The sequence below is a fragment of the Acanthaster planci genome, linkage group LG05, assembly GCF_054643075.1.
Source record: "Acanthaster planci isolate LZ-2023a linkage group LG05, COTS_SCS, whole genome shotgun sequence".
Taxonomy (NCBI): Eukaryota; Metazoa; Echinodermata; class Asteroidea; order Valvatida; family Acanthasteridae; genus Acanthaster; species Acanthaster planci.
Genome location: NC_141781.1, coordinates 6,585,518 through 6,609,621, shown reverse-complemented (window position 1 = coordinate 6,609,621; position 24,104 = coordinate 6,585,518). Strand labels below are relative to the sequence as shown.

Below are 24,104 nucleotides of genomic sequence, written 5' to 3'. Positions count from 1 at the left end.
TTTAGTGGAAATCTCATGATAGTTGTCATGTCTAATATTGCTCTTGTAACAATTTTCTACCAATAAGTATATCACGATCAGCAGTTTATGTAGTAGTCACGTCACAAGTGTTTATCAGCAATGGCGTCATGGCGACAAAACCAGGTTGTTCCTCATATTATGAGCTGTGCTAGTTAATAAGGCTTTTAATTGGGTTACATTAATGCTTGATCATGCTTTTGTGGTATGTTACTCGTTAAATATTAGCAAACTTCCATGCCTGAATAAAAGGCCGTCTGGCATTTAAAACACAGTGGACGCATTCCGTGTGTAACACCTCTCGACACTTTCTCACGACCCAGGCGCTGTCACGGGGTGTGAAGTGGCTAGTTATTACCAGTGAGTGTTTCAGTTCGTGTGTGTAGCTGTTGGCCTTTGGCGCGGGGGCATTGGGCTTCCGGAAATCCTTCCCCATTCGAATTAATCACAGAGAAGCATCAATCATTTGTCCAAACTATTGGACAAAAACAAAAGCGTTTGTCAAACTTCGCCGAGGAAGAGTTGCCTATCTGCTGTTGAATATTGTACGACAAAAGACGGCCCACTAACAATTTTCACAAAACACAGCGAGAGACAGAAGGGAAAAAAAGGAAAGAAAAAAAACGTATGCACAGCGTCACAATCTGGAGGTATATAATTTTTACCCTCCCATGCCAGGACATTATGATAATTGAATTCGATATTGATAAACATGCTGGCTGTGACATTATGCTGTACAGCACCACTTGGACTTTGGATCAGCTGCAGTGCTCGAGAGTGCGAATGAGGAAAGGGGGCCTCACTTCGGCGTCATTATCCAAAGGTAAATGGGCGAGTGATGCAACTGGAGAGGGTGCGGAGACGTGTGTGAAAGCACCATTCATTCAATTAGGAAAGTGTGTCTGCTGGTATCTCCGCCTGTCGGTTGGTTCCGGAGTTTTGGTTGGATTTTAGATCCGTCGACGTGCTTTAGCGTCTCGGGCAGAGAGACGGGACCACCTGTTTTGCGCAGGATGATGTGGTAGTCTGAATGAGCGGCTATCGGACACGCAAGGCATTCGTCACTCGGGGCTTAGTTGAAACAGCCTTACTCCACAGCTTTCGTGTCAGATTGTTACATTCAACTGAGTGTTGTAAACACAGTGACCTTAACTCAAGAGGCATCGGATATGTACTTTTTTTCTGCCATCCTTTGGTCTACTAGCACACGGAGCTATTGTTGCAATCATTGCCAGCACCGTACAGGTATGGATGTGTAGATTGAAGTATGGTCTTATACCATAGCATTTCAGGGCCGTGTTTGGTCCATAAAATGATAATATCATTACCGTCAGATGATTCGATTAGCATAAAAAGAACGCATGTTAGTCACACCACAGTTTGTCGTAATGTGCATTGGCCTACGGCAAGTACCTCTTGTCACGAAGATATGAGATCATTACAAATATCTGAGCCTCCGAGTTTGGTTAGAAGAAAAAAGGAATGAAATGTCTTTATCCTTGTCACTGCTGTCATCGTGAAATGGGTGGTCGCAGTTGTGTACTGTTATTGTTATATTCGTCAAGAATTAAGATCAAGTAAGGCACGACACATTGGCTCAAAGAGTGCTCACGTTTTCTTCAACGTACCGCCCCTTGTCATATTATTTGGATGGAAATGGTGCACGTACAGTACATGTACATGGTGTCAAACGTAGAGGTTTGTCGAAGGCTCTAGTGAAGTTTACCCTCATTAGTCAGGTTTATGAACACCTGTAACTCTCCTTTGCGCTGCTTGCCACCGTGCTCTCAGGATGTAACGCCAGTCCCGGTTGAATTGCGCGTTCCAAACCACTGATACCTCGTGAGCCAGTGAAGTTGTAATGTCGAAATCACGTACACTGCAGTAGCATCGAGACGAAAAGATAATGTGAGTGATTTCGGTTGTCGTTTATGTATAATTCAAAACTACCAGGGACACGTTGAGTTGGTCACTCTGCATTTTCAAGAATAACACCCATACACTAACACGTAGATCCCAAACGTTTTCATTTTCAAAGCTACCTCAGTCGGCAAATATAAACGCGTAATGCAACTAAACAAGAGCAAAATTCGGGACGATATTACATTACTTTATTTACAAGTTTTTCTTTTGCAAATACGTGGAGTAATCACGATTGTAATTTTGACGTTGACATTGTATAAGATTTCTTAAAGAGCGTTTTTGTTTTTAAGGAAGTAGAAAACACACAGTTTGAACAACCTCTGTCTGCTCAAATTAACATGTCCTCTCCCTGTTCTCTGTTAATGTTTTTTCCCACTATTTTGTCTCGTTCAGTTGATTTTCGCTTGCTCGTATTTTCTTGCATATCCAGGGTGTTGTTAGAACCGATTGACATAGCATGTTGTACAGTCAGTCCCCTCTTGTCAGCTCGCACGCGCGCGCCAGTATCGATAATGGGAACTTTGTTTGCACTCTAGGGTCTTTCCATCAGAGAGGGTTAGCTCATCATTTAGTCCACTGGCCAAACATGTTGTTTCAAAACACAGCAGAATGCGGTCCAAAGCACAAAGCACTAACACGAAAAGATAAGGAAAGAATAGAAGAGAAAACAAACAAACAAAAATGGAAAACATCTGTTTTGTTTTCACGAAAGGGAGAGTCGTAGTCGAATCCATCATGGGTCGAAACTCGACACTGATCATAACAGAGACTCCCTCTGTCACCGTCGATTTTGACAGCGTTTCACTTCAGACTGTGTTGTGATGGTCCTTTGATATATCTGGCCACGACACTGCAAATTAATTTCAAAATGGAAATTTTGCATTGTAATAATCTCTTTTATTTCTGGTTAATGTTGATAGTGGTCTTAATATTCTGTGTTTCAGTGCTGTCTTTCTGACGTTTAACACATTTTCACTGTTCGTTTCCTGAGACACACACCATGTGGGATTTTGATACGCATTATTGGGTATTAGAACTAATGCACGAGACGGACTCTCATTTTGATTATTTAGATGAACTGTGCGAATATTACAGCTTACTGAAATTGATTAATTGCGGAATGCTTAATAACGAAAGTCGGCGTTTTTGTGATGCGCGTGGGAAAACAACATTTAACAGTTACCGAAACGCCACCTCGTCCATTGCTCATGACATTTCCATTAGATGGCTATTTGTCCACACTGAATTGCATTAAGCGTCTGTGGAAACAGATGTTTTATTATGTATATGCAAATATGACCGTTTTGGTTTTCGGTATTAACTGCCAGAATAAATTTTCTGTTATATCGAGTGTTTGGATACGAACCGTCTGCATGGTAGGTAAAAAAAGCCCTGTGAAATGAGAGGATTACCAGCAATTATCATGCCTTATGAATTGTCTTCGCTGGTGCTCGTCAGTAGCTCCCAGGGGATCATTTTACTGGTAGTCTTCGAGGGCCCTTGTACTGACGCAGCGGCTTCTCCAAATGCCTCGCCTGCTTGATTGATGTTGCTTCGGGGTCACGCTTCTGACATTTCAGAAAGCAGCCGTATTTTGCAATGGCTTGAATTCAGATTTTCCACTGGCTTGTTAACCATCAAGTCCATTCTTTCGCTCTCGTTATATGAGTGTTTTAGGACCATACCTGGATGTGTTCAGGCCGGGTTATTTGAGCGGCCAGTGTATACGCGCGCTAATTAAAGCGCGTGATGATTAAAGCATCACATAACGGAGAGAATGGACATTAGCATAAAATGTTTATACTGCGGTATTATCGCATAAATGATGGGCTCTGTCGTGTATTTTCCACGACATTTGCACAGTGTCATTACGGCTTGAGTTATATTCCTCTATGGGTTATTAATCATCCCCCGTTGCAGCAGATAGGCCTACCGGTATATCGCTTCTTAAAAGAAAATTACCTCACGGGACTATTTTCGGCGCTGGTTTTTCAGTAATGATTGCCTACTTTAATTAAGTTTACTGTGATTGGCTCTTTATTCTGTTCATTTTGAGCATACATCAGAACTTGTGTTTTGTTTTAGTGTTTATTATTGCTCCATTTTAAGGTTTATAAAATCATGTTTTATCATTTTTACCCGCTCAGCAGTATTCCATTCATGCATTTTTGTCTTGTAGTTGAACTAACCCTTGGAACCCTACATTATCATAATGTGCCCCCCCCCCCCAAATTGCCCGTTCACTTTTCACTGGACTTTTACCTGCTTGCGACCTGCCTGGTTCATACTTCAGGCGAATGCGAAAACGAAGTAAATGTGACGTAACGAACAATTTGCAACTTGTTCAAGTTTTACGAATTCGCAACTCAAATATTTGATCTGACGTCACAAATTCGTGTTCGTGTTCGCTTTTGCGTGAAGTATGAACCGACCTTAACACCTATTTTTCTGAAGCCCGCGGGGAGATTTCGGCAAACGTGAGATTACGAATTACTGGGTTGCTTATAGCTTATCCATATAGCTTATAGCTTTTATGTTACGTTTGACGCTTGTCCCCTTGGAATCATACCAAAACTTAGGCCTCTCCGTGAGCAGGGTCACTACTCTGCAGTCCGTTTGCCGGCCGTTGTATGCAATAAGCCTAAAGTGTGGTCAGGGTGTCGGACTTTATAATTCTCCATGCACTGACCAGCCAGTTGGGGATGCCCAACTCCTTCCCAATCGACAAAAAGCATTAAGTTGTTTGGAATCAAAATAACCCCCATTCCGACCAGCAGCATGGAAAGTTTGTTTTTACAGGCTATTTGAATTCGACCTTCTCTGAGATGTTGTGTGAGGTGTCTTTCCACAAAACTGGTACCCGACGACCACTATGTACCGGTAATATTGTGCGGTGCCAAGTTGGTTAAAGTCTTACCTATACCGGTAACCGTTCCATATTGTCTTATAGTACTCTTTGAACTCCACAGAGTTAAAATTCATTCCGGCTACAAATACCCTCCGATTGAAACAAGGGGTAGCACGAAATAGGTTGAAATTTATACTCACTCGATCGAGAAAGAGTAGATCAACATTTCCCTCGAATTTCCTCTGGAATAGGTCCTATTTTTAAAAAATCAATCTGAATGTATAATACAGTCTTGTCCCTAGTTTCACTCTTTGGGATTAAGTGAGTACCGCTTGGTGATTCTCCATGCTTTTCCCAAGCAGCTATTTTCTCTAAGGCCTCGCCATACAATGCTTCGTCTGTTATCACCGCAGATCAATCCAGGGGAAATTCGTACCCCAGCGATTTTCATTTCGTACCAGTTGGCCCGTGAACCTTGCCTTATTTTGAGACTGAATTGAAATTTCTTCATTTTCCACTTTCCCTCAGCTCTGTCCCACGGCAGAGTGATCGCCAACTAATCTCATGTTTCCTGTCTCCCCCCCCCATGCACAGATAAAACCAGCCGTTTACTCAGAGAGGGAATTCCATCCTGTGTTGAGGCGGGCAGGCTATGACCATTTTCTCTTTGTTTTTTGATGGAAACCGCTGCCAGGAAAGGCCTAGATTTTCGTTACGAGTGGCCGTCTCCCAGACTACCTGACGCTGACGTGAATCCGAAATAAGTTGAGAGGGAAGCGGGGCACCGAGGAGTGGGCCCCGGTTGCCGTCTGTCGCCGTGACTCGTGCCGGTGCGGAGGAAACAACAACAGAGCCATCCAGATTTCAGTCAGCCAGCGAAGATAGCGGAGGCTTCTTCAGATTTTTCGCCGCTCACATAATCTGGCCGTTGTTTTTGACTCTGCAACAAGGCAGACCAGCCGGGGAGCATTGCAGTGGCGTTTCGCAAATATCGTCGGCAGTTTCGATTAAGGTTTTGTCCCACGTGGATTTGGATCGGACACCAACTGTGTATTTTGCGTATTTTTGTAGCGGTTCGCTGGGAATTATCAATCCAGGAACATCATCAGCCGCGAGCGACGAGATTCAACGACGGAGCGAGATTTGGAGTGCCCGCTGCGGGATACGTAAAGGTGTCGTTGGTACACGTACCGCAAAGCGGCTACAGATCGCGGGAATCCACCGTAGCCCTCGTTGGCGTATTTATATTTCTCCGCGATTTCGCGAGAAATGGCTCGAAAAATCTCGCGTTATTAAAACAAGTGGAAAATGTCAACAAATCACCGGGAGGTAACATTCTCAGCGGCGGGGAAGCCACAGTCTCAATGTAGCGTGGAGCTGTTAAAAACAGCGCTCTTGGCCTCTCCGGAATCGAGTTTTTTGTCTTCCAGCGCCTTCAAGCCAAACAGACAATTGGAAACGACCAATTAAACGGCACGGGCCGACAACTGATTTTTGGCGCGAACATAATGAAATGGAGGTTGGACTGATATGCACGGTGCAGACCCACCCAGATTGTCGGCATGGCAGTGGTAATGGTATCGCCAGCCAATGAGCAATCATGCATAGATTCGACGGAGCAGTTGCTCTGTCAGACAGAGGAGACGACGGCAGCGTGCGCGGGCGTGCTGGCGCCCTCATCTGGCAATCGCACCGATCCCACCGCTACCGCCGACAAAGACAATCAACAACAGCTGCATGAGGCTGCCGGCTCGACCATGGATTACCATGGCCGTGGAGGAGGTTGGGAGCCACTCTGCAGTCACCACGCTGCTGAAGAGTACGAACTACAGGCTCGGGATGGGTCCGGATCTACACCGGACTCACCCCAAACAACCGCTCATACAGGATTACTGGAGAAGGCAGACAAAGATGACACACATGACAGCGCATCCAAAGAAGAGTTATTCTTTATTGGCGGGAGCACTGGCGGAAAACAACCCCACAGAGGACAGAGTAGTGCCTCCAGTTCCGGACGGCGACCTGCACAAAAACGGAGACATCTGGCCGAGCCGTCGAGTGACAATCGCTTCGTCAACCTGGCCCACCGGTCGGCTCTCGTGAACGGTACCATCCCCCGGTTCACGCCGCTTCAGCTCCACCGATCGGAGCGGTCTTGGGCCCGTTCCTCGGTGGCAGACATGAAAGGCAACGGATCCGCCGAGGGATCGAGCCGTAAAAGCAGTGGTGGTGGTGGGAAGAAGAAAACCCACTACAGTCACGCCAACACGGGCTACAGACTGGGCTTACGGAGATCTCTATTCGAAAGACGGAAACAACTCAGTGATTATGCCCTGGTTATTGCTATGTTTGGGATTGTTGTCATGATCGTGGAAACGGAGCTTTCGTGGTTCTTTTACAGCAAGGTAATGTACCATTTCGTTTGTCAACCAAATCTTAAGTACCCTTTATTGTAATTTATTAAATGTATTCATCAATGGAAAATGATGCACGTTGAAAATCCGCTCATATCTTGTCGTTTTTAAAGGCTAAAGCAAACACATTCTAGTTGAAATCCCCAATTATGATGGTCGAGATGGTTTGCGGTGGATCTCTGACTGACTAACTTCGAATGCAAAATGCTCATGCTTGCTTATTGCTGTGATCATGGAGCTGCAACGCCATTCTGTAATTGACCTGTATTGTGCTGCAATAATGCAAATCAATGCAAATCTGTATCAAAAATATATCTCGTTTCCCAGGGGTTAAAACGACCCCCACGGATGATCACTCATCGAAGATCGTTATCTTCAGGCTTTTCCGTCTCGGCGGATCAGAATGGGTCACTCTCAACATGAAGACTAAAGCAATAAAACATGACAGTCTTAACGTCTAATCTTCAAGTTCTTGATATTCACATACGCAAAGTCGTGGGGAGAAAACGTCTGTATGGTTTTTTAACATGTTCATGTCAGCATCGTGGATTTACAGCCACGGTAGAGGGATGCAATCCCGCCAGCGTCGATGATGTTCACAGAATACCCACGCCATCAAATGTCATTGTCATGCCCTGTAAATAGTGCGCACTGTATACCTGTGCACTGCAATGGCTAAACATGGCGATGAATGCAGCGTATTTGAACAACTGTTCCAAATCACCGCTGTTCGATGCGTGCTCGACCAGCGGCCGTCACGCAACCAATCACAATTAACATCATGTGTAATTGAACTTGGAAGTCGAAAACAGACCAACAACATCTCATTACACATGCAGCCTCTGCTGCATGTATTGTCTGCCCCGTATTGATACATGCAGTGAGTTCGAAGTCAGAGTGTCTCCCCATGTCATAAGGCAACAACGTTCCCTTTGCCCCATTACATCAGTCGAGTCCCGCGACTCACTGCAGTGTCGGGGGGGGGGGGGAATGGCCATGATTGTATGCGATATGCAGGCACACTGAGTGTGCGTAATAATATTTTCCATCTGTAGGTACTGTGATATTGCATATGTGTCATTAGAACCTCCCTCACATTGGGCAGCGGGATAGAGAATGCCACACATTCCTTCACGTTGTCGTGGCATCACAGACTAGGAATACGATTGGATATTGCCTCTGGGACGCTAAAGGATGTATGCCTGAATGAAACGGCAGAAATTAATATAATTGTTACCCTGCACAGATTCCAAGCTAGACCAAGGATTCCCTACCCAAACAAACACGTCCTTGAGGTTACGATTGATCACGGTACTGGCGAACATAATAGTGAAAATAGGCTTTCACTTCCCCCATCGCGCATCGTCACTGTACTGTTTCTTTGGATGCTTGGTTAATATATGCGTGATCTGTGGACCATGCCATCGTATACACGAGGCATTACACAAACACAGTGGGGCCAGTACACTGTGGTATTGTATACCTCGGTGTGTTCACTCGCTTGTTTACATTTTATATTACATGTCTGTAAATTTCTCAAGCTTGCACCCAGCAACCAGACAAAGTACTGTTTAGCTGGCATGCGAAGAGTATTTTCCATGGCTGTAATGTCAGAACGATGTGATGTCATTTTATGAGAGGCCCTCGGGTGCTTGGCATAGCTCATTACAGCTATCTTCAGTAGATAGCAACACACTAATGGCATATCCCACAGCCTACACTGCTCGTGTACCGGGCAGGTTAGATCATGATTCCATCTCCATGGTTAGATTGATGGACAGCGTTTGCGGTTTGAAGGAGCAAATATATAAAGTGCAAAAGCCCTCAAGTCATGATAAAAGAGAGGATCAGTGTTTATGTAAATAGCGCAAATCATTATCGATAACAAAGTTTGGTTATAGAATTAGCGCCGTTGACAAATTCTCCACGAAGTTCTCTGATATTACTCTGCAGTACTGATCGTCATTTCTGACTGAAAGGATGATGCCTGGCGACAGTGTAGGCCTGAGTACTGAATGCATGTGGGCTGTCATGAGAACAAAAACGCGCACGTTCGTGTATTTAGCGTACAACTACAATCATCATAGATGTACAAATTTCTCACATTTACTCCGCTTTCCGATCCACTAAGGGCATTCCTGCAGATTTCCAAAACACAAGGGTTCAATGCCCCAGTAAACGGTGACGGACATTTTTAGTACTTTTTACACTGCAGTAGCAGCGGCTATAAAGGCACCCAATCTTCACTCAGTAGACGGCTGACATGTTCAGCTAATGATCTCAACTTCCACGAGGCCACAACATGGAAAAGAAAAACTAGTACTTTACACGGAACAAAATGTCTTCGATGTCTGAGGAACATCTAAATTTCACTGACAGAAAACAACAGTGTATTAGTTACTGTACTATGATCATGAAAAAGGAGGTCATTGTGTGTCTTCATTGATGCAAGTAAATGCTATCTGAAATCCTAACAGCCTAATCACTCTGAACATCTACAAGGAAACTATGGACGTATCTCCTCCAGGCCTGTTTTGAATAATTTTGCAATACATCATGTAGTGTATTTTACATTGTATGTGGATGCTGACCTATCTTTAGTTTATTTCTATTGAAAAGTTTGTACTTCGCACTCGGACACTTACGCGTGGAATCTGAGCATTAAAATATTGTTATTAATGCTTTAATTACCATTATCACGCTATTAAATTGATATTTTCCACAATTTACACGATACAAGACCTCACCCCCATATAGTGTGACTCTGTTTATTCTGTGTTTATCGTGTATTGCTCTTTGTGAACCCTGGCTGCCGTTCCAGGTCACTTCTGGTCCGTTGCAAATCAGACAAACGCTTCGCTGAGGCTTATGTCAGCTACTCAGGAATAACAACAGGCGCTCTCGAAGCCTAACCCACTCAGGGAAAAAAGCCCCAAATGAACAGTTGTTTTAAAAACAAATTTAAGATGGCGCCCAAAAGTATCATTTTGCAGGGTCGGTAATGCAAATGGTGTGGCTCGTTGCTGTTAATCAGTTGTTTTTTTAAGTACCAACCCGCAGATTTAAAGACGACAAACACTCAGTCTCAATTCACTGTACATGCACATAATGAACCCCAACGTGCACTGTAGCACCTACCAGCAAAAGTCATGTGCGTCATCTTTTGACCTTTACCCTTTCCAGTGTCATGCAACGCAGATAATTCGAGCACCAAATGCTGTCGTAATCCTGTGTGTAGACCAATGTGGATGAAAGGATATTTATTGCATCTTTTCACAAAAGTACATCAGTGCTAGAGATGCAAATTGTAACATTGAGTCTTGATAGAGAGCGTGCCTTGATAATAGACACAGCGTGTTGCGCAACACACTTGTCTTCGAATTTCACTTGATTTAAAATCGCGAAGGACTCATGAGGTCAGCTTTGTGGCCAAATTTATCACCCCAAGACTTGATTATCTAATTTAATCAAATGATTTAAATGATTTTGTCTGAACTGTACGATAGCATTTTATTTATCTCACCAACTGTTGTTACAGTATACGCAACAATAATTATGCAGATTTATTAATACAGTTGTATATCAATTTACATGTTCTTGCATCTTAAAAAGCCGCAGCCACAGGCGATATAACGAGTTCATGGGCCTATTTCCAAAGAAAGGCTTTCGCCAGTATGCAATCTGTATATTGTTTTCTAGTTGATTTCCGGAGGTTATACCCAGTACAATCATGCAGCATCTGTTTTGAGCTTTCACTTTTTAAGTGTAGAAGCGTTTGTCGTTTCACTTCATTTTTGCCGTCGCCTGCCGGATGCAAAATGCTTCTCACGTACGTTATCAACATTAATTGAAGTGTTACATATCACCTGTTGGAATGTCTGTCGAAAATCAGTTTCCATGGTATCATAGCAAGACCTGAAACTCGTGGGTCTACACACCTGCACAGGGCACCAAAATGAAGGTTCATATAATATTTCATAGATATGTAATTTAAAGGTGATCTTTTGGGTGCGATAAGTTTGAAGAAAAAATCAGGGCCGAATTATGAGACCATATAGACACAGAATACATGTACACTATACGGCCTATGGAAATCTTTGGGGCCCAACAGAAAATTGAGGGTCTCCAAAATGTTCACTGTGCGCCATATAGAGGAACACGTTCCCTGTGAAATTATTGGGGAAAACCTTATTTCTTTTTCACGTCTCTGGCGTTTAACGGCTTAAACCACATGCACCACCTACCATCAGTTCTTGTTTATGACAGATTCACTTTTCTAAAAGGCAAATCCAAATTTTCTACAACTGTTGCGGAAATATGGTGGATACTTTTCCACTTTCACTAGCTGGTGTTGACTTAGCTATACAGTCCTACTTGTTTATACATTTTACGCGAAGGGTTTGCCGTTCCGGATCATACAATTTCAACAAGCTTTTTATTTCTAATAGAGCTACCAGTTTTGGTCCTGGTTGTTTTTATAGTTCGGCTTTAATATGAACAACATGAAATTCGCGCGTGTATTTCGCACTCTGTCTGTAAATATTTTGCTGGTACCAAGAGAGTTACCCTCAGAACCCTTGCGCCTTTTGCTGACTTACACCGAACAAAGTAAATTGTAAAGGCCGGTTCACAAACACATCGATCACAAACGGGAATTTGTGACGTCAGATCAAATCTTTACGCTACGAATTTGCAAAAATCGAACACATTTCAACTCGAGCGAGATTTTGCTGCGAATCTTTTGTGATGTCAAATTCGCTTCACTTTTACGTTCGCCTGTACAGTGTGTAGAGCACTCTTATTTGGCCCACAGGCGGCCAAAGTTTGCAGAAAAATCATCATTTAGTTCGTGCTTAGGTTTACCTCAATTTAATTCAAAATGTACTTGAAAGAGGTTTGTATTTTTGTTAAGTATCGATATTCAGAAATACGTGTATTATCTGGTTTTTCGCTAGCTGCGTGGGATTTTTAGCACAATTATTTTTATTCGAAGGCCAGCCATAGTTTTAGCACTCACATGTAGGAAAACACAACCGAGACGTAAAGAGAACACGCCCTATATTTTCGGCGATTCTGACCGGTATGTACAGAAGATGAAAAAATGGAACGTCAATTTTCTGGGGACATCTTGTTAGTCCATTCTGTAAGTCGCAGGATCAGCGGCGTAGGCGACTACGTTTTGACTGTGTGCTGTTGAAGCACTTTCCAGTCATCAGCTCTGGCTCTCCCTTCCCTCCGCTGAGTTGGGAAGCATAACAATCCATGTGAGCAGCACTATTTTGAATGATCAAAGGGGACCTGTGCCGGTCAAACTGCTGTGCAAGCCTAAATAATGGCCCACACGGTCACTCAGATTAAACTTTTACTGGTCACACGAAAGCAAATTGACGATCTCTGGTATTGCTGCCGAACATTGGGTTCAAGTTGAAGTGTAGGCCTACGGTGAGCATTGGAGTTCGCGTCTTAAATATTCTTCGGCATTGAATGTTTGCACTCTCTGACGATATCTGCCTTAAATATTCGTGCCACTTTGTGGCGAGGTGAATAGTTACATCAACCCTGGGATCCGTACTCCAGCGTTGCTGGCGAATTCTGCTTAGGTAAACCTGATTTCATTAGCATATGGAACAAGTATAGGCTACACACCGTTCCCCTCTGGTACAAATATTGCTTCTTGAATGAAATAAAACATTTAATTGCTGCAGCAATAGGGGTAACGCTGCTGACATTTCATACGTAAATGTACATGTATCATACACCATCAGTGTTCGTTGCACCGGTCCACATACAGTGTTAATTGTACACCATTCATGTTCTCATGCAGCCTGTCCTGCAGATGGATACTTTGCCTGAAAGAAACTGACCAAAACATGTCAAGTGATATCCATCTGAAACATCGCCACACTGTCATTTTCATATACACGGTGTGCTGTGAAAACGGAAACGTGGCCCGCAGAAAATATGCCAGATCAATTTTGTTCCTGCCTGCGAACGGGCATGAAAGTGAACCGTCAGGGTTACGTGACGTCAACCAGGTCCAGCCTTTCTCACCCACGCACTGAGTGCAAACAGGGCGTCTTTGTGTTCTTGGCTGAGCTGCGCTTGTCGCAAAGCATTTCAGACACTATCCCCATTCTGTTATGCCTTCTTTGTTCCTTTATTTACTTTGTTATCGCCACTTTTTCTTGTAGCCTGGAAGCGGAATGTCCTCCCAGTTTGAATTACGGTTCAACTATCATAAAAAAAAGTTCATGGAAAACTTTTCATATTGTGATCCTAGTCACATCCCTGCTTATTTAGTTGGGCCGTCTACCTCCGTGTCATGGCGGCGTTGGAAAAAGTGACAGTAACACATACGCCTTATAATGGAAGCCGCAGGCTAACGGCTGCAGCTCAGCTACTTCTCATAGATGCGTATGCAATAACCTGCCGTAGCCAAGAAAATCGGACACAGAGTCTTATCAGTTCACTGCTTGTGATCACGAATGCACTTCCATAATACGCAATGCGCGTTGGATCATTACTTCACCGGAACCGATAAAGCTCTACATTGGAAATGAAGTATGGTGTAGGCCTATGCGATGCACGCTTACCATACGTTATCAGGCTGGGTCACTGAATTGGTCGCCGACTTGCCATTTGGATGAATAAAACATGTTTCAGTTGAAATCGCGAATAGCGCCAGGCAAAAGACAGGCCATCGCAAACAAGTACACTTCCGAAACCTGCCGAAAAGACGGATGCACACATTAATGATGCGGAGCAAACTTTTAAATGTCAGAGATGTACTTTAATCCCCTTGTTGACTGTTTTAAGAGAGAACTGAAATATTCATAAAGGTCAGGCAATTAAAAGAGTTCCGGAGACAATATACATGTAACTCCAATAATGATGGTATTAAGAGAAAGACTCAGCCTTTAAAGTGGATGTCTGGATGCGTGTCCAGTATAAGGGGGGGGGCAGTTTCCACTGGCTTGTTACTGTTTGGTTCTTGGAACTGAGAGCTATTTTGATTGGAAGGCTCTGTGAACATGCTTTACTGACTGATGGGTGTTACAAACCCAAGAAATTGACACTCCAGCGTTCCTTGAATCTGCCTTGATTGAAGGACCTCATTTCAGTGACTGACGTTAATTTTGTTTCATCTTCCATGTTTGTCTTGTCGCTGTTCATTGCCAAATCGCTGCCCTATAATAACAAAAAAATTACTCACTAGCCAGGAACATAGGACTTTTTGGACCCTGGGTCACTAGCTTAAAGGGATTTAAAAGACGCTAATGACCCAGGGAGAAGAAGCTGTGTGCAGTTGAGGGACCATGATGGTTTTTGTGGAGAAGCATTTTCGCTCGGCCGCTGTGTTGAGGGGTCTCTGCACACTGGAGACAATTATGTTTGAGGAAAACGGCAGGCGGAGAAAACATGATGAATATGGCATGTACGGTCTGGCTGGTGTTTGAAGGCCTCCAGTGTGCAGCGGCTCGGAAAAAGGACGACTGGAAATGAGAAGGAGGCTAGGAACGCAATGAGCGCAAAGTGTGGTGTGTGGGTGGCGGGGAAGTCAGAAATAAAATCCAGCATTCGCTCAGACAGAAATGGAATTGGGGAAGAAAGTGGTTTATCAAGAGGTGATGGCGTCCATTATATAAAGGCCGTTCACTGTCCGCTCAACTTGTTCCGTGGAGTGATGAGCGAGCGAGGCATAGTGGTTGGAGTCTTGGCCTATGGTTTGTCCCTCTTTCCCGACGCACCTTGACACCGTTCAAGCGTGGTCGACAGATAATTATCTCAGAATCCCCGGCGCTGGGCTCGCCATCTCCGGTGAAATCATTCGTGCCGTATGGAGGGGCCATCCCTGCGCTGGCACGTTGATTCGTGTTGGGCGCACTCTCAGGCACCTGTGGATGGATTGGCACTCGTCCGCCAAAATGTCACCCGCGAGCACGCCCGATCTGACGAGTCTGTTCCCCTCCTCCGCCGGTTCATTTCGGCCGCTAGCACGTATACTCCCAAAATAATCAGAAGTTAAACAAAGGCTGAAGAAGTTTGCACACGGGGCCACGGCATGAGCCAAAATTGTTTTATAATTTTTTTCAATTGTTATATCCGTGTCGCATTACCGTGTCTTCCTATCATGCATGTTCCCGTAAAAGCGGCCATTCTTAAGTTATATGATTCAAAAAACTGGAGAGACATTAAACCACGTCCCGTTGTGTACCTGCTAATATTTGACCCTGTTATACGTTTACTAAGTAGAAAATGTCCATAAACTGCACAAATTGGAACAATGTACAGACTGTGTCTTCCATTCCACCGTTGATAATGCTTACATTCTTTTTAAACATCGACATTTTATGGACAAGAGTTGCCTTGTCTTCTTCCTCAGACGAGGATATCATCCACGTAATCGGAGTTTGTCATTTCATTTCGCAAAATAATGCAAATGATATACAGGTGGAATTTGGGCGAGACGTCCTTGTTTTTTTCCTTCTTGGTTAAGTTTCTTAGTTGCCCCCGTGCACACCCATGACGCAGTCTGTCAAAATATAATGTATAGAAATAAAAATCACACCGATCTGAGGGTCTGTTTCGGAATACGATGTCGACCGGAAACAAAATTGCTCAGTTTGCAACCAAAGTAACTACAGGAACTGCCGAAGTGACACGTTACAGTGTTGGGCAGAAGACCACAATCATATTTAAACTCGTAATTATAAATTTATTTATTGATGGTGGCCATGTGAGGAAGATGAGGAAAGTGTCAGTATTGGGAGGAAAACCTGAGATTGATATTCCATTGGAACCCAAGGAGTCACATGGGAACCTAAAACCCAGTCAACATGTCAGCTACGACGAAATTTGAAACCGGGTTGCAGGTGGAAGCCCGGCCGGGCGTCACATAAAAAAAGTCTGGACTCGCGATGGCCTTTATGAGCCAACGTAGGTCATTGAAGCCCAGGGTGTGGCCATCTTAGTTCTAACCGTGCCGAATACATATGTAATACATGTCCTACGGCTTCCTCGCCGTTGTTTACCAAATCGTTTGTGCATCGCACACAGGCCAACAATCACCTTCTGTACGCGCCATATCTTGCTTCAAATATATTTTTGGCTTCAGTGGCGTACAAAGTTTGATGAGTTCGTCAGTGTGGTAATTTTGTTTTGCAATTGCAAACATTCTCTTGCGTCTGTTTAGTCCGCAGTAATGACCCTCCGGACTACCATATGAATAGGCCGCCCAATTATCGATTCTTTGGCGTCCGGATTTAGAGACCAGATGGTTTGTTAGTGCGCTTTGTTTGAGGGTTGAATTGACCATTGTGAAAATCGTCCTTCGCTCTATGCCCAAGGCACAAATGCCATTCATCGAAATATTTTGGGGCCAGAGATTTCTTCTTAGTGGATGTGTATACACGCTGTCAACCAACCAATCAACCAACCAACCAACCAAACACTGCTTGTGAAATCATCCCGGATGGAAATTATGCGCCAATTGGCGTATTTGATTCTGAAACTTGCGCATCATCAGTGTTACACGGTCGCTCACATAATTATATTCTTCTCATTGAAACAGTACAATAGGCGCACGCCTAAACAGGTTTTATCATAGAGAAAACATCTCGTTGCCATGTGTTTCCGTGGTAACAGCGAGCTATACCGGAAGTCATTCAAACACAACCATGGAATCGCCATGGAAACTGTCACCCCCATTAAGCACAAAAGAAGTCGTTTAAAAAAATGTGCATTTTTGTCGGTCTTATTTAACCCTAGGATTTAGGAGACAGACCTTTGAAGGAAACAGAAGATTTTCTCTTCTTCTGTGGTCAGTCTTTTGTTCAGGTCTGCCTTCTGTGGCATGTGCCCGTGCTTTGTCTACGGGATGTTTTATAGGAACAATTGGCAACACAGTGCCTTCTCCGTTATGGACAAGTTAAACACCCCTACCTGTTCTTGCCAATACGTTATTGAGGAGATATTAAATGGGCAAGCTCAATTTCACGCTGTCGGGTTGTAGGGGAGGCTGGACTGGCAAGCTTCGGCCCTCAGTTGGTTTTTGGCATTCCAAAAGTAGCCCGCAGTCACTTTCGTTACGATGGCGATTACCTGGTCAAACAAAATGAGTTTCAAGTTGCTGGGACTTCTGTTGAGTTACGCTTCGAGCGGGGCTTGCCCTGTGGAGGTGGTGAGGAGCATCTTCATTATTTCACCAACAGAAAACCATGCATATTGATGCCTTTAGAGTTCAGTCAAGCCACAGCTCGATGATTAGAGTGAATGGCACTCTAAGTGAAAAGTCATACTAGGTGCAGCGACTTCTTTCTCGTCAAAAAAGGTAAAAAGTTGCCACGAGGTGTCTGGTGAAGTTTGGCCATGATGTCGTCGGTTGAGTCCATAAACGCACGCATCGTTAGGTCGGACTGCAAGTCTGTTTATTCTGCAGCCTGTGCCTTCTCCCTTTGCTGTACATCCTTCCCAGCTAGAAGCTGTATCCACCTGCCTTTATACCACTCTCCCCCTCTTGATCCTTGAGGAAATTTATGCCCGGGTGATTTGAACTGCTGAGTAAATATCCCTCCTCGCAGAAATTAGCGGTAAGCCGCGGTCGGCATACAGCTCAGGCTGCTCACTCGGTAGGCGCGAGAGGGTGTAAAGCTTTTTTTTTTTTTTTTCCTCGGCTGTTAAGTTGGCTGCCGCGGGTGTTTGTTCCGTTGTCCGGATAAGGCAGACTGACATCTGAATAGACACAGAGTCAGGCTAAAACTGTTGTAACATCCCAGCTTGTATGTTTCAATACACCGAATTCCCTGTACCAATCATGCGATCTTTGTACGGACCAGAGAAGAACATAATTACACATACAGTGTCTTAACCTTTTTTAAGGACTAAGTCAGATCCACAAAAGGTCCCCGCCGGAGAAAATGTATAAACATGTTCTTAACGTAGGCCATTTGGGGTTAAGATTATATGTGACAAGATGAACTTTCAGAAACTTTTAGAGGAACCAACTACAAAACTTCAACTGAAAAGGTTTTCCCATTGCAAGAAATACTACACACGATGTAAACATGGGTGCATCTGGCCGCATTTGTTACGTTATCCCTCAACCACGGGGACTTCAACAGTCCCAATTTTTTTAACAGACTATCAGAGAAGAACAATCATAATTTTGAAATTCAAACTTTCTGTTGATTAGTTGCAAGTCGCAACTACATTAAAAGAGACTGAAACGACAAGGACTGGGTTTTAAAGTGGGAGAAAGTATGGTTCAAGGATGTCAGGTTTGTTTACAAACGGTGGCGCTGTCACTAATATTTGTCGTTATTTTCGGTGGTAAAACACTTAGCTTGGTGACGGCTCGCCAGCTGAGTTTACGGTGTCAATATTGCCCCCGAAATCAATCTACGACGCTTATCTTCTCAAAACACTGCCGTCGGTAGCCGTACAATAAATCCTCCACCTCCTGGCACGTCGAAGAAGACAAGCTGTCACTAAACTGCAACAGAAATTTGAAATATTTACGGCCCTGTTGGTTGCGTGTCGCAATCGTGAATTCATCAGAATCTTCCCCTGACCCTATCTGTTCCACAAGGAGTAGTGCACTCGAGACTCCGGAGATTGGCAGCTGGGCGCATCCCCCCCCTTTAAAGGAGCGCAACCAACACACGTGGAATGTTGATGATTATCAATCGTGGAGGAAACTTACATTTGTCCCTGGCAGAATTTCTCGTGGTTACTTATTTTTCGCTGGTATGCCAACGAAGCGGGATCATGACGTACTGTTTTCTTTTTCTCTAGGCCATTCCCGGCAAAGCAATGCATGGCTCCGCCGTTCAGTCTGTTTCTCCTTTTATCAAAAAGTTCAGATTTTCTTTGCACGGAATCGGAACCTTCAATGCCCTGAGACTTGAATCCAAATGCAGGATGTATGTCCTAGTAAATACACAGAATAATACACATCTACATGTAAAATTCACGTAAATGAGATACTTATACCAAAGTCTGAGATCCCTTGAAATGTGAAGGAAATTTCAATGTAGTAATACTCTTGTTCATGAATATGCATGCATTTGCTATGCGATCAATTTCATCTAATGACCTCCCGCGAGCGTGCTCAATATCGACTTTCTGTTTCCCATTGCTAAGTGTAATTTGTGAACTTGTTATATTTCTGTTATTGGATCTGTAAACATAACCATAATCCAATGGGCTTTTTTTGTTCACTTGCTGCAGGAATCTGTATATTCCTACATACTGAAAGCCTTCATCAGTTTCTCTACGATTGTTCTGCTCGTCCTAATTGTATTATACCACGCCAGAGAGATACAGGTGAGTCATCAACATTTAATGTTGTTATCATCGAACAGGTTTCCGAAAAAGGGCCCCCGTTGGATTTTCCTTTTCCAGGAATAATTCCAAGTGCGCTGTTATGAAGGCGTCAGGTGTCGGGCCATTTTAACGTTGTCCCATGAGCGATGATGCCTTTTAATCAGAATTTCAAGAATATGCTTTTGGCACGACACTCCAAGTATGAAGTATTAAGATAAAGTGCCAAATTTAAGTCGGGTGCATGCCTAGCGACAATGGTTCCAAACTGTTAACGCATCTTAGTCTTAGTGTGTAGTGTAGATCAAAAAGCTAGTTATGTTCTGTTTCAAGAAATACACAACTCTCCGGTAATGTGTTACAGGGGATAATCCGCGATATTTATTTCGTTTTTCAAGAGAGCATGAAATACGGGTCGGTTGTTGAATGTCTAACACGGAAAAAAAATCATGTGATATTGGCACTGAGACCATATAATGAAAACTATATTCAGAAATTTTGCAGACCATGACGAAATCATAAAATTTAGTGTAGTGAAACATACTGGAATATGCAGCGCAAAAATACTTTAATTACAGGAAGTTAGCAGCATTATGAGAACAGCCAAAGTCATTTCATTGGGTTTTTGTACTCATTTACGCTGCTTATAATGCTTACAGCGTTTTTTGTTTGTGATATGTAACCCACCCCAGCTTTTTCGATATGTTGTTCGTCGCTGGACTATTTTGGAGGGGAGAGAAAGTACCGTCTATATATATCACTTCATTTTATTGAAAAAAAAATGCTATGCCTTTTTCATCAATACGATAGACAGTATCGGCTGCGTCGCCTTGATGGGTGTCTTGCAAACACGTGGAAGTAATAAATGGTCATTAAGGTGTTGGGTTGCAGCTTGTGTGAGAATGTGGCGGGGCTTTCCATCGATTCAAACGGGAAAATGCGTCACGTGAGAAAGGCGTTGTTGAGACACCACGCCGTGCCGGATGACTAACACCTCCTCCAGCTGCTGTTGCATGTGGCTTGAGTGCGGACAAACTTCCGTAAACATTTATCGCCCGAGTAATGTGACATGAAACGTTTCTTTCGCGCAAGATAAAAAATTAGACAACGAAAACAATGGGCAAGGCTCTCTCAGGTGAGTAGATGTCTTTGCTGTGCAATCAATGACTATTGTTTTTAGTTGTGAAAATAAGTTTTTGATTTGCTTTTGAACACGCTTGATGTACAACTTATACATGTATTGTCAATGGGGAACAGCTATAGACATAGTTGATAAAAAGTATATAAGCTAATCACTGAATATCTTTAGGCACAAGTTTCCCACATGCTAAAAAGTCTATATTAAAAAAACAAATACACATTCTATGTTCTCCTTCTCAAGGCTTTCATAACTTCCAACTTGAATAGTGTGCAGTTTATTCTTAATGTAGCAAATTAATTTCACTTTCGCCATTTTTATCAGGTCGCCCTGTTGTTTATTTTTTTCAGTCCCTCTCCTTTACTTGTACCTGGCAGCGCGCCATTTCCAAGTCAGTATTACCGATGAAGAAGTTGAACCGGAGTTGAAGTTTTTTTATTCTGCCCAGGGCGCTTGGGAGGCGCACGGCGACAAGGCCTGCTCTGATCACGCCGAGCCGACGGGACTCGAGAGCTTCTTGTGGGCTGTCACAGGGTGTTATGGGGAACTGAAGTGGCATTGCTCGCGTCTCAGTCCCGGCCGGTTAATAATGGACGTTATTAATATTTTGGTAAAGCCGCTCAGAGTATGATCTGATCAGCGGTGGAGCCATGCACCTGACCTTCTCCTGAACTGCTGATTATTATCATTTTCCGGGGAAAAAATGTCCAAGTTTTGAGAGGGAGAATGGAATGCCTTCCCGGTAACCAATCAAGACTTTTTGAAAGGGCATTCCTTGGTGTTCATTACATACTGAATGCCCATGAAAATCAAAGTCTTCACTCTCGAGTCAGCGCATTAACCACCTGTAGCAAATTTCTGCGCAAGGGCCGAAATTGTATTTTGTTCACGACAGATCTGGTATTGGTTGGCCGCCGGATTCTTGCGTTAATTTCCCAAATTCATTAAAGAGTCTGCTAATAGGAATCGTTTACACCTTTAGTAGCCTATCCTTGTAGTTTTCATTGCCTGCAACGTCCAAGCGGTATCATTGACTTTTCTAAAGATATGTCGAGGAAGATCGTTAATGTCACTCAGGCAAAAGACATTGATTTCAGAACTCACCCCCCCCCTATTGTTGAGTCTGTTCTTAAAGCCGGTGGAAATGTCAGTCCGCGCTGATGTACCTCGTATACCCCTAAGACACAAGTTGACACTGGGTGTCTGATTCTCATATCTCTCGCGTGTGTTCTCTCGCGAAGCGCTCAAGACGAGGGGAAGATTGCCCCGCGCCCTTCTCTCCGCGAAAAAACAAAACCTAAGTTGCTTGCAGAAGAAACACTGGCTACTCGTCAGAGCCATTTAACGAACTTGTTGAGAAACAAAGCAGATAGTGGGCAATTTGCCCCAATGTTATCACCTATAATAAGAGAGGCCATTAAATGGGACCATTAACCAACAAGTGAACCACGGAATTTGTCAGTGGCGCGGCATCAGCGTATTCCCCGCGAGGAAGGGGATACCGCGTATATGTACTGATATACTGGAGTTGAAATATTCACGAGATACCCCTATTATTCTGTATACTAGTCTGTCGAATACCCCTGGGCTATTCCGCATATGACCGATGTTTATTTTCGGCAGCATATTCGCTGACAAGGTGCCAAGATCAATTAGTTTTGAATATGGTATTTACGCGGATGTATCCAAGGACGGGTACGTTGAATATCATTGCTACTGTTGTGCTTCCTTGTTGATTTTTCTTTTCTTTAGACGAGGTTACTTTTGTATTATTGCGCAGTGCGAGTTGTACTTGGTAGCATGACGTGTGTGCAGTGTTCGATGAGACAAAACTCGTTAAAGTATACTCCAGCGATATGGGTCATCCTAATATACGGGTACTGAATTATGCATAGACCTACTGTACATGATAGCTGTGTGATGGTTCAATCTATAAAACATTAGTTTGGTGTCATCAGACTTTTAACAAGCTAATGTCCCCGTCGTCGTTGTCGTGCTGCCCGTCTATTTCTTTTCCTGGCAGTGGTAAAATTCTAACAGTGCCTCTTTTTACCTCTGGAGTATTTGATCTGGCGTCTGGTAATTCAAAAACTGAATTTTGATCACCCGAGAAAACAATGAAAGAAGAATCGTCTATATAATAGTTAAAAAGAAAGCGTTTTGTTTTAGCCGTGTCAGAATTATTTCGAATTGGTAACGTCAATTGCCAATTGTCTGTTATATATTGGTTGCATTTTGTATACATCCGCAGGGCTAATGGGGGCATACCAGACTTGCCTATTTTATTCTTTTCATCCATCCCCATCGTTTGCAAGTTTGCAAAGGCTGGGGGGGCACATCATAACGGTCTCTTTGCGTAGAAACTAACAGTGCTTAATTACGAACGGCTATAGCCGTTGACTGACAGGATGAAGGCGCTAACTATACACGGCTGTTTTCGCTTAAATTTTAATATGACAATTAGCACAGGGAGGCGAGCCGTTCATGCATTATTTAGTGCGCCCATCCCTGCCCGTCAGCCTAGGCATCGGACCAGCCCCGCGCTGAGGTTGTTGCGTTGTACATGTTATTGCTGGGCATGCTATTATAATACAATCAGCAAATGTACGACTGTTGCATGTACCAATTTACGGGTTTGATGCAAGCTCTGTTTGCCCGTGCTAATTTATGTACGACATTTAGAGGTACGAGTTGTTACTAGTTGCCAATTAACGACAAATGGCCAAATTTGACGACCATTGACCCATTTAACCCTTTTCATGTTGTTTTAATATCCCCCAAGAAAAAATAAAGTAAATCAAAGTAAATAAATATTTCAAAGAAAAGGTTTGAAAAAGAAGTCTCCAAATATGAAGATTTCAAAATATTTTCAAAGCAGTATATTTAAAAGAGATACCCCTTTAAAAATGAGAATATGGTTTATTACCGGCCCGGAACCGCGTCCAGTTAAAATGAAAGAGAACGTTATCAGTGAAATGAAACACAAGTTTCCGTCCTTTTCATGGTTTGTTTATACCATTTTACCACCTGTTCTGGAAGCCACACTGAACGCCCACACAAAATCCCATTTGCGCTACTTAAATGATTTTCAGAAATCTATACAGCATCTTATTTTTGCCAGCGCGTGTGGAAGATGTCTGTTTTGCACTACCAACTTATGTCATCCCTCAACCGCTGCTGTGGTTCCCCGACAGGTTGTAATGACTCCCTGTGGGGTTTTGAAGGGTTGATGGGTACAAGGTGAAACTGTTACGCCCCAACTATAGCATAAGTCCCAACTATAGCTCGGACAGTCCCAACTGTAGTGCTACAGTTGGGCTGGCCCAACTGTTGTTGACCAATTTCTGTAGAAAATTTTCTCAACCTTTTCAAGTTTATGCATCTTACACACTTGACACAATTCACCTAAAATGTGGCACTTCATCTATGACATGACATTGTA

General features: G+C 43.4%; 1 protein-coding gene across 5 annotated transcripts in view; it reads left to right on the top strand.

Moving 5' to 3' along the window:
* The window catches only part of LOC110987762 (uncharacterized), a 115,990-nt gene that overhangs the window by 26,641 nt on the left and 65,245 nt on the right, over positions 1–24,104 (top strand). For 4 of the 5 annotated variants that reach the window (XM_022250816.2, XM_022250850.2, XM_087136469.1 and 1 more), the window contains 2 exons: positions 5,384–7,194; positions 19,432–19,527. In XM_022250816.2, coding sequence (XP_022106508.1) covers positions 6,352–7,194; positions 19,432–19,527 — 939 coding nt within the window. In that variant the 5' untranslated portion in view covers positions 5,384–6,351. Of the gene's footprint in view, positions 1–792; positions 1,264–5,383; positions 7,195–19,431; positions 19,528–24,104 lie in introns of those variants that run through there. The other variant, XM_022250835.2, reaches the window with a different exon arrangement.